Source organism: Mobula hypostoma, chromosome 10, assembly GCF_963921235.1.
Source record: "Mobula hypostoma chromosome 10, sMobHyp1.1, whole genome shotgun sequence".
In the NCBI taxonomy this organism is placed as follows: Eukaryota; Metazoa; Chordata; class Chondrichthyes; order Myliobatiformes; family Myliobatidae; genus Mobula; species Mobula hypostoma.
In genome coordinates this window covers 53,040,753-53,052,805 of record NC_086106.1, presented here as the reverse complement: position 1 = coordinate 53,052,805, position 12,053 = coordinate 53,040,753, and the positions used below count along the sequence as shown (strand labels likewise).

The window sequence follows — 12,053 nt, the reverse complement described above, 5'->3', positions numbered from 1 at the left end:
GCTGCATTCACCAGCAACTTTTATGTGTGTTGCTTGAATTTCCAGCATCTGCAGAATTCCTGTTGTTTAAGTCTCCTCTTTCTGAGTTTACAAGAAAAATTAGTAAGAGAGCCTCTGCAATGCAACTGCTATAAAAAAAAAAGGGCAGCTACCAGTTGGCAGTATTAGTAAATGCATTAAATCAACACACTATTGTACAAATGATCTGAACAGACAGACAGAATGAATTTTGACTTTGAATTGGTTGACCATTCTAGCACAAATAAGTGCTGACCTTGAAAATTCTTCAGGTGATCTGCACGCAAATCTTATCCAATCAGAGATAATCTTACAGCTTTGCCCATAACAAGGAAGGGAGGGAACGTTGACTCAGACCATGAGAGGCCTGGAGGTCTGCATCGGGCATTTTCATGCCTTACAAGGCGCAGATTGGAAGTCTGTGTGGGGCACCACTCCTCGCACAGACACTAGAGCAATGTGTGGTTAAGTGCCTTGCTCAAGGACACAAACACACTGCCACAGCTGAGGCTTGAACCAGCGATCTTGAGATCACTAGACGAACGCCTTAACCACTTGGCCACGTGCCTAACACATAACAAGGTCATAACATAATACAATACATAACAAAGTAACAAGGAAAATAAATGAAAATAATGAGAAAGCAAAGATCCATGAAAACTGTAACCTACATTATTTTGGGGGCACAGGATGTTCTTCTAGAGATCACAAAAATAACTCAAGGCATATCTTTTCCATAAAAGGCTCCAACCAATTGTTGAAATAGTGATCAGTTCCACTAGCTTTCATTCAAAAATGGGAGGCTTATCTGAAAGACAGAAACATTTAGGATATCATACTCGTTACACTGCCAGTCATTAGTAGGCAATGAGCACAGCACTCTGCTGAAGCTAGTCTAATAATGATAAGAATGGTTTTAGGGAATCAAGGCCTTGGTGTAATCTAATATGCATCAAAAGGTAATTCAATTGTTGTCACAAATGTTATGACCCATTGATTCAACACTGAGAAGCTATGCAAATCCCAAAATAAACTAAAGCAAACTATCTGCGAATATTCGTCAAATATCTAGCATTTGGCTGACAACTTCAGCCAAAAAGTAGGGGATCAGAGGGATTTTCCAACAAATTATCTTTGGCTATGTCTATGCTGAGTACTTAATCGAAGAAGCAATGAAACAATGAATGAACACAATTGAACGTTTGCTGCACTGATACAGAGTCAGTAGTGCTGCAGCATTTCTTATCCACAGCTCAGTGAGCAAATACAATCTCCATACATGGAAAATTAGTCTCCGGTTGAGAGGACACACTGCAGGTTTAAGGTGAGAGGGAAAAGATTTAAAAAGGACCTGAAAGTCAAGCTTTTCTCCCCCCACACAGAGGGTGGTGAGTATATTGAACAAGCTACCAAAGGAAGTTGTAGAAGTAACAACAATTACAATAATAAAATAGACATTTGGACAAGCATATGGATAGAAGAGGGTTATGAGCCTAATAAAAGAAAATAGAACTACCTCAGACAGACATCTATGTCCATGCACAGGAGTTGGGCCAAAGGGCTTGTATTCCATGTTGGATGATTCTATAACCATATGACTCAATTGCAAAAAACTCATTAGGGTACCAAGATTGAGATTACAGACATAATATATATGTAACAGAGACGGAGGCAGAGTTAAACTGGCGCTAAACAGCGACTCCTTTGCTTACATCTTTGGAAACAGCTCTATTTCCATCTTTAATATCTTTATTTTTTGCTTTCAGGATTTTTTAGAAGACCCTGACCTGGAGTTACACACTGACTTTGGTTCTTTGCAGGAATGGGACCTGTCCTTGGGGTTTCAGGACTGGCTGTTGTCTGGCATGCCAAGGGTTCGGCCTGAGAGTCCGGCTCGTATTTGGAAGCCTAAGATCTCAGGGCTCTGGAGATGAGCGGATTGAGGATCGGTGTCATGGCAGGAGACCTGTGTGTCATCGGGGCAGCCAGGAAATCTGTTGCTGCTGTGTACCTGAAGACCTGGGATCTTTGCAATCTTCAGGCACAGAGCTCGAAAAAAGCGACATAACGGACTTTTTAACATCGTAAACCAGCGTTGTTTGTTATGTCTCCCCGCTCACTGGAAAATGGAGATATCTCCCTCACCCTTATTAGGTTGTGGTATGTTATTAGGTTATTAGCCTGTGGTATGTTGAATGTCGAGTGAAATGCAGAGTCTTTGAGGTAACTGCAAGTCTGTGTCTTTGCTGTTGCTTTGCTTACACCTGAGCGCTCAGTGGCGGTGCTGACGCTTATTTTTTTTGCCGGTGGGGGGAGGGGAGATTGTTGCTTGCTTACGCACAGGAGGGGGAAGCTGGGGGGAGGGGACTTTGGGGTTCTCACGTTTAACCGTCATTCATTCTTTGGGGCACTTCTCTGTTTTTGCGGACGTTTGCGAAGAAAAAGCATTTCAGGATGTATATTGTATACGTTTCTCTGACATCAAATTGGACCTCTGAACCTTTAATAAATCTCTACATAGTAAATTGCCACTTTGTTTCCTGAAAAATGTGCTTTATGCACATTGACATGAAATATATGGAAAGCAATTTCTTAGCACATTGCTCATATGGATGCTATTTACAGGATTACATGTTTGTTGTCACATACTATACGATGCAATACTACTCACTTTGACAATGGAGAGTTTCCTTCAGTGATAATGAAATTTGCATAAATTTCATACTATTCCATTTTAAAACAAGTTTAATTTCTGAAAATAGGTCGTTATATTAACCTATAAATGCAACAATTAAACACTAGAAGTACTTTATAAAAAATGTACATTCTGTACAAAGTTCCTTGCTACTTATTTTATGTTTTGTTGTTTTGCTCAAGAACAAACGTAAATAAAAAGCTTGTTCTACAGCTAACCTGTGAACATAGCACTTTGTTTCTGTTTGTTTCCATTGTGTATGTCTTTCTGGCCTAAATAGATTTTCTATTGCCATCTTTAAATTTCTGCAATTACTTGTCTTTCAACCATTTCTTTCCCAAAATGCAGAGCAACACACACAAAATACTGAAGGAACGCAACAGGTGAGGCAGCATCTATGAAATGAAGAGACAATGTTTGGGGCTAAGACCCTTCTTCAGGGCTGAAAAGGAAGGGGGCTGATGCTTTGTTGCAGCAATGGTGAAAACTTTGCTCCAAAACTTTTCTGAGCAAACATTAATAATTATTTAGAGTGCTAGTCAACATCACACACATTAAAGTTCAAACCTGTTTCTCTGTTTATTAACGCAATTTGCAGCTTATTAAATTGGTGACAATGCAGGGATGGGGGGGAGAACTAATAAAGTCAACACCTTTTGTTACCATCTTGTTACTCTTAAAATAACCTGTAGGACTTTGGTGTTCCAACCACATTGGTTAAATTGGGAAGCACCCTCTTTAGTTACTATTATTACATAAGGCATAACAAGAAACAAAGAGGCTTGTGTGTACATAGTACAGTCAATGAATATCACCTTCAATTTCTGTAAGATTTATTTGCATTGGGGAAAGGAGTTGATAATCACAGTTAACCCTTAAATTGTGGGCATCAATTGCCCAAAACTCAAGATGTTTAAAGGCCAAGTTATAATTGGTGATATTGGATCCTGATGCTAGTGATTCATAAGTTGTACGGAAGTCAAGAATGAAGCATAAGATTTCTTGAAGACAGACAGACAAGGGAAAAATTAGTCATGGTCATTTTATAAACAGATTAGTGATAACCAAAAATTCCAGTGATAACAAATAACCAAAAAAATAGCCAGAGTCAAGTGGTGTCACACCTGCTACTGAAAACTAAGTTTCAAGAAAAAGACAGAAGCAACTACTCTGATTACTGGAAAATTCACTGAAACTATTACATATACTTTGTATATAGGCAATTATCTCAAAATAACAACTCTACACCCCAATCAAACAGTGGTAAGCAACTAAAAGATTGGATGGATATTATTTCTTGTTGCAAACATCCCGTGACCTGAAGTACATGGCATGCTACTAATCAGCAGGTTCGTAAAGATAAGTTGCTTTATCCATATCAACCACTTACACAGAAAACCAGAAGACCTATATGCCAAAATGGATTCAGTAACGTGATTGCTATGTGCTGTTCCAGAAACATAAGACCGTTTTTCTTGTGGCTAATACTCAGCTCAACCAAGCTTAGCTGGTTTTCAAGGACTAAAAGTCATATGCTTGTTCTCTTCTCCCACCAAATTCAGCTTCAATAACTAATTTGATGGACCAAAGTATAATTAAAAGGAAATAAATGTTTTTACAACAAGAAGCTTGCCCATGATAAAATCACCTGTCTGAAATCCAGAAATATCTTCCATATAGACTTGCATCAAGCAATGAATATTGCGGGGCGGGGGGTCTGGGAAATCTGTAATGCAAAAAACAATTCAGAACTGGGTCATGAAAATGGTTTTATATGAAAAGCATGTTGGATAGGAAAATATGGATTTTCAGAACACCGAACAAAATTAGGATCAGAAAAGTAATTTTTAGCTGCTATACCAATCATTAATTGTGGACTCTCTTACAATTAAACTGAGTCTTGGATTTCGCTTGTGGAAACTAACCCCAGATCTAAGCAGCAAACAGGGCCTGTCAGGACCTTCTACAGAACTTGAGATCTTTTGCATTATTAGCAAGGACAAACAAAAAGTTAGGTTTAAGTGGTGCCGCCATTATGGGAGTGGCCAAAGTGTGACTGGACAGAGTTGGGAATTGAGGCTTTAGTTGAAGAAACTTAGGTGAAGAGAGGCAGAGGCTAAGATAAGCTTTCCATCAAGTTTCTCTTTCAATTAGTGCCTAGCTGGAATAGTAAGAATGGATCCCAAGTTAGAGGATTGCTCCTCCTGCAAGATGCAGGAGATATGGAAGACCTCGAGTCTTCCTCAATGTTACATCTGTAAGTACAGTACTGTGCAAAAAGTCTTGGATATATATAGATATAGCTAGTATATATAGCATATATATACTTTTGCATAACTGATAATTTTATGCATTGCACTGTACTGCTACGGCAAAAAAAAACAAATTTCATGATAAAACTGATTCTGATATGAGTCTCTAATGTGGACTGAGAATGGGAAGAGGGCAGGGAGAAAGGAATCATGGTTGGGAAAAGGGAAAGGGAGAGAGGAAAGAGCAGGAAATATATGGCCTTTGGATGCTGTTGGAGGATGGAAGGTACAAAAGGGGGATGGATTACACCTGAACTCGAGATGGGCCAAAATCCTTGTGTGCGTATTTACTCAAGCTGTTGGGAAGGCTTTCAACTAGATTGGCAGGGGAATACGAACTAGAGTAGTAGGTCAGAAGATGGAGCAGCTGGTGTAAACATAGATGCAGCAGTCGAGAAGCCGTGAGGAAGAGTAGGCAGAGGAAAGGGCATAATTACAGTCAGTTTGATGGATTAAAATGTGACTATTTTAATGTGAGAAATATCAGAAACAAGAGTGAAGAACTTAGAACATGGATCAGTACATTGAACGTAGACATTGTGGCATTACTGAAACAAGGGCAGGGATGGCAGCTGATGTTCCAGGATTTAGATGGTTCAAAGGGGAGGAAGGTAAAAGAGGTAGGGGAGGCATTTCAAATGAGGTTGGAGGTGACATCGGATGCACGGCAACTCTGGCAGGGTCTGCAAGACATTACTTCCTACAAAGCGAAACCCAATAGCTTGAATGGCAGCGATGCTTCACTATCAGATGAACTCAATGCCTTCTATGCACACTTTGAAAGGGAGAACACAACTACAGCTGTGAAGATCCCTGCTGCACCTGATGACCCTGTGATCTCAAACTCAGAGGCCGATGTTAGGCTGTCTTTAAAGAGAGTGAACCCTCGCAAGGCGGAAGGTCCCGATGGAGTACCTGGTAAAGCTCTGAAAACCTGTGCCGACCAACTAGCCGGAATATTCAAGGACATTTTCAACCTCTCACTGCTACGGGCAGAAGTTTCCACTTACTTCAAAATAGCAACAATTATACCAGTGCCTAAGAAGAATAACGCGGGCTACCTTAATGACTATCTCCCAATAGCACTCACATCAACAGTGACAAAATGCTTTGAGAGGTTGGTCATGACTAGACTGAATTCCTGCCTCAGCAAGGACCTGGACCCATTGCAATTTGCCTTTCACCACAATAGGTCAATGGCAGACGCAATCTCAATGGCTCTCCACACGGCTGTAGACCACCTGGACAACACATCACCTGCATCGAGATGCTGTTCATCAACTATAGCTCAGCATTTAATACCATCATTCCCACAATCCTGATCGAGAAGTTGCAGAACTTGGGCCTCTGTAGCTCCCTCTGCAATTGGATCCTCAACTTCCTAACCAGAAGACCACAATGTGTGCAGATTGGTGGTAACATATCCTCCTCGCTGATGATCAACACTGTTGCACCTCAGGGATGCGTGCTTAGCCCACTGCTCTACTGTCTGTATACACATGACTGTGTGGCTAGGCATAGCTCAAATACCATCTATAAATTTGCTGACCATACAACCATTGTTGGTAGAATCTCAGGTGGTGATGAGATGGCGTACAGGAAAGAGATATGCCAACTAGTGGAATGGTGTCACAGCAACAACCCGGCACTCAAAGTCAGTAAGACGGAAGAGCTGATTGTGGACTTCAGGAAGGGTAAGAAGAAATAACACATACCAATCCTCATAGAGGGATCAGAAGTGAAGAGAGTGAGCAGCTTCAAGTTCTTGGGTGTCAAGATTTCTGAGGATCTAACCTGATCCCAACATATCAACGTTGTTGTAAAGAGGGCAGGACAGCAGCTATACTTTATTAGGTATAAGAAGAGATTTGGCATGTCAACAAATACTCAAAAAGTTCTATAGTTGTACCGTGGAGAGCATTTTGACAGGCTGCATCACTGTCTGGTATGGGGGGGGTGGGGGCTACTGCACAGGACCGAAAGAAGCTGCAGAAGGTTGTAAATCTAGTCAGCTCCATTTTGGGCACTAGCCAAGAAAGTGCCCAAGACATCTTTGAGGAACGGTGTCTCAGAAAGGCACCATCCATTATTAAGGACCTCCAGCACCCAGGGCATGCCCTTTTCTCACTGTTACCATCAGGTAGGATAGTGGTCACCAACCTTTTTAAGCCCAAGATCCCCTACCTCAGCCTTAGTGAAAGGCAAGATCTACCTACTAAATCGTTCAGAGAAAAAACAGCTCAGATTGTACTTCTAATTTGAGGTCTTTTATTTGGGCTAATTGCATCTGAATTACACAAAATACGTTTGTTAAACCTTCAAATTAATTTGAACAAGAAAACTTTGTAACTAGCATATCAAGCAGCCCATAGCTGTCTTTCTTTAAGAATATTACAATACTTCACACCTTTAATTCTAAGTTTTATTATTTAATTTTATTTCAACACGAAAAATAAATGAATACAAATTGACCGTTGCACTCAGTGTGATGACTGGGGCTGACTACTTTCTGCTAGTTCCCTGAAATTTGGCTCATAACTACAGACAGCCAGTCTGAGACAGTCTGTGAGGTATCTGTCAGTAAGTCAGCTCCTGTACTTAGATTTAATAATTTTCATCTGTGAAAATGCAATTTCACATAGATAAGTTGACCCGAAGTAGGCACTGACTTTTAGTGCTATAAAACCAACGCGCACACCGCGCATTGCTGGGGCCCCATCAGTAGTAATTGCCACCAGTTTATGAATGGGGATGTCATTTTCACAGACATATTTTTTAAACTCATTGGAAGTATCCTCACTTCTCATTCTCTCCTTTAATTGCAAAAGAGTGAGGAAGTCCTCCATTGTTGTAAAATCCTGGAAAGCCATTCTGACAAATACAACAAACTGAGCTGTTTGCATTACATCCAGGGATTCATTGAACTGTAGTGAAAAATATTCACAGAGTGACAAGTCCTTTCATACTTGTCAATCCTTGTCCTCTGACAGTGACTCCACCCTCCTTGTCACTGTTGCAGGGCCAAGCGGTATACTATGTATTGCGGTTGTGATGTCATTTTTGTTTTTAAAGTCATTAAAAACAGTCTCGCGGTAATGGCCATTGCTTCCTTGAATAAATCGCCATCTGTAAAAGGCTTCTTTGTGTTTAGCTAAAAGGTGACTTACACGAAATGATGCTTCAATAGCAGCCTTATTTTGAGCAGCATGTTTTGTGAAAAACGATCGCTGGGCCTTCAACCCCGATTTCAGTTCCTCAAATTTCTAGGCATTTTCCTATTTGGGGGGTAAGTGTCTTTAAATTTCTGGTGGTTGGTGTTGTGATGCCGCTCCAGATTCCCTCTTTTAGTCAGTGCTTGTGTTTGGTGGCAGAATATACATACACACTTGTCTTTCACCAAGGTAAATAGAAATTCCTCTTCCCATTCTGGATGGAATTTGTATGTTTTCACTTTCTTTTGTGGAGCCTCTGCCAAGCTATCAGGATATCACCAGCGAGTGCTGTATACCGATGTTTGTGACAGTCTGTACTCTTATCTAATCTAATTGGTCACTTTGATGCAGCACAATCTACGCTGAAAACGCGGTGCATGGCGGGGGAGCTATACACATGTGCACTGGGCAGAAGGAACGGAAATAAAACCTGCAACCCGGAAACAATCTCTCTTTACAAACAGCTTTCAGTAGCAGAAGTATTGCTATATTACCATTATCCTAATTAGTATTACTTATTTTTATAATGCTCACATTACAACAGTATTTGTGAATTTATTTTTGATTTTTTTCAGGATCTACTGGGAAAGTCTCAAAGATTGAGCGGCTGATCGCGACCGACGGGTTGGCGACCACTGAGGTAGGAGGTACAGAAGCCTGAAGGGACACATTCAGTGATTCAGGAACAGCTTCTTCCCTCTGCCATCTGATTCCTAAATGAACATTGAATCTTTGGACCAACTCACATTTTAAAAAAATATACAGTATTTCTGTCTTTGCACATATTTTTAATCTACTCAACATAGGCAATTGATTTACTTGTTTGTTTATTTATTATTATTTTTATTTTATTTTTCTCTGCTAGATTATGTATTGTGTTGAACTGCTGCTGCTAAGTTAACAAATCTCACATCACATGCTGGCGATAATTAACTTGATTCTGATCAACATTGCTAATCTGAGATAGTATCACAACTATATAAAGGGAGGATGTCATGGAGGGTTTGTCTACTGAGTCAATGTACGTGAAAGTAGAAACAGGAAGCAATCAGTCTATAGGGTGTATTCTATACAACCCCCACCCCCCACTTCCCCCAAAACAGCAACAGAGACACTGAGGAGCAGATCAGGAAGGAGATTTTGGAAAGCTGCAAAAATAACAGGGTAGTTGTCATGGGAACTTTCTTAAAATTGATTGGCTCTTCTTTAATACAAAAGATTTGTGTTAAGTACTAAGCAGAATGTGCTTAAGGGTTCTTGACACAATATGTAGAGACTGATTAGAGGAGAGATCATACTGCAACTGTTTGAGGCAATGAACCTGGTCAGGTGACAGAACTCTCAGTGAGTTAGTGTTCGTTGACAGTGACCACAACTCCCTGACCTTTATCATAGTCTCAGACAGGGATGGAAGCAGACAGTATGGAGAAGTACTTAATTCTGGGAGGGTGAATTACGATGCTGTCAGGCAGGAATAGGTAAGCATAAATTGGGACAGATGTACTCAGAGAAATGCAGGGTGGAAATGTGGAGATTGTTCAGGGATCATTTGCATGGAGTTCTGGAGTGGTTCATTGCACTGGGGCAGGGAAAGGATGATAGGGTGGAGAAACCATAGTTGACAAGAAATCTGAAGCATTAATCAAGAAGAAAATGAAGCAGATTAAAGGTTTAGGAAGCAAGGATCAGATGGGGTTCTAGGGAGTTACAAGGCAGCCAGGAAGAAACTTAGCAATGGGCTTAGGAGAACTCGAAGAGGGCATGTGAAGGACTTGGCAAGTAGGATTAACAAAAACCCCAAGGCGTTCTACATGTACGTGAAGAACAGGAGGATAATGAGGGTGAGGGTAAGACTGATCAGGGATAAAAGAGGAAACACGTGCCTGATGTTAGAGGTGGTAAGTGATCTCCTTAACAAATAGATTGATTTTGTTGTTCACTCGTGAGAGAGACCTTGATGAATGTGAGGACAGCATGAAACAAGCTGATATGTAATATGTTAATGTTAAGAAAGAGGATATGCTGGAACTTTTGAAATCATTAAGATAGATCAGTTCCTGAGGCTGGAATGGATTTACCCAAGGTTACTATGCGAAGCAAGAGAAGAGATTGCTGCAATAATCTCAGCATACTTACTGGCCACAGCAGTACCACCAGAAGATTTGAGGCTGGCGAATATTATTCCTTGTTCAGGGATGTAATAGGGATAACCCTGAGAATGACAGATCAGCAAGTCTTAGCTCAGTGGTGGGATTATTGAAGAGGATTCTTAGAGACTGATTTACAGCATTTGGAAAAACAATCTCATTAGAAAGAATCATTATGGCTTTCTGAGGGCCAGGTTGTGCCTCAGGAACCTTACTGAATTATTTGAGGAAGCGACAAAACAACAATGGATGTAGCGTATATGGACTTTATTAAGGTTTATGACAATGGTTCCCCATGGTAGGCACATTCAGAAAGTCGGGAACAATGGAATCTCGGGAAACCTGAATTGGCTTGCCCACAGAAGGCAGAGGGTAATAGCAGATGGAGCGTACACTGTCAGGAGAGCAGTGACCAACAGTGTTCTGCAGGGATCTGTTTTGAGACCGCTGATCTTTCTTAGTGGAAAGGTGTGTTAGTAAGTTTGCAGGTGACACAAAGGTTGGTAGTGCTGCAGATAGTATAGAACATTGTTGCATGTTACTGTGGAACATTGATAGAATGCAGAGCTGGGAAGTTCAATCTGGAAATGTATGAAGTAATGCACTTTGAGAACAAAGTCAGAGTTGAAGGCAGAGTACAGGATTAATGACAGGATTCTTAGCAGCATAGAGGAATTTGGAGTCCATGCCCATAGAACAAAGTTGCCAAGTAAGTTGATAGAGTGATTAAGAAGGAATATGGTGTGTTGATCTGCATTAGTTAGGATACTGGGTTCAACAGCTAGAAGGTAATGTTGCAGTTTCTTAAAACACTGGTTAGACCACAACTTGGAGCATTGTGTTCAGTTCTGGTTGTTATAAAAGGATGTGAAAGCTTTAGGGAGCCTGCAGAGGAGATTTGTCACGATGCTGCCTGGATTAGAGAGCATTTCTTATGAGGATAGATTGAACAAGCTCGGGTTTTTCCTCCTTGAAATGAAGGAAGAGGAGAGGTGACTTGATAGAGGTATATAAGATGCTAAAAGGCAAAGATTGGACAGCCAGAGACATTTTTCTAGGGCAGAAATGGCTAATACGAGGTGGGATGATTTTAAGATGAATAAAAGGAAGTATAGGGGGAAAATACGGGTAAGTTTTATTATGCACAGTGAATCGTGGGTGTGTGGAACGAGCCGCCAGGCATGGTGGTGGGGGCAGATATATTAGGAACACTTAAGAGACACTTAGATAGGCACGTGGATGAAAAGAAAATGGAAGGCTATCTTGTAAAAGAAAGGGTTAGATTAATCTTAGAGTAGGTTAAAAAGTCAGCACAACATCATGAGCTGAAGAGCCTGCACTGTACGGTAGTGCCCCATGTTTTTTTTGACATTGGTAATCAGTATAGCATACTCAAACATCATAACCTAGAAGAAAAATTGATAATACAACCCACTGTCATCAGCATAAGAGAATGTGATCCTATTGGAATGGCAAAATATTGTGTTGACAAAGTTCACATGGGCACAGCAGTGTTCATACAACTGGGTGGCTGTCCTCTCATAACTGTTTTTTTTAATTATATTCTTCACATCTCATTTTTGTCAGGCAATGAGAGTCTGCAACCTAATGAAGCAATCAATTATTGTCTTGCATTTCTACAAGAATATATTTTTAAAGGGCAATATTT

General features: G+C 40.6%; 1 protein-coding gene across 9 annotated transcripts in view; it reads right to left on the bottom strand.

Moving 5' to 3' along the window:
- Positions 1-12,053, bottom strand: part of klhl13 (kelch-like family member 13) — a 231,730-nt gene that overhangs the window by 87,122 nt on the left and 132,555 nt on the right. For 2 of the 9 annotated variants that reach the window (XM_063060495.1, XM_063060497.1), the window contains one exon: positions 4,362-4,439. The exons of 5 other annotated variants lie outside the window; for them this stretch is intronic. In XM_063060495.1, the coding sequence (XP_062916565.1) occupies positions 4,362-4,439 (78 nt within the window). Of the gene's footprint in view, positions 1-689; positions 827-4,361; positions 4,440-12,053 lie in introns of those variants that run through there. 2 more of the 9 variants (XM_063060502.1, XM_063060501.1) reach the window with 2 other exon arrangements.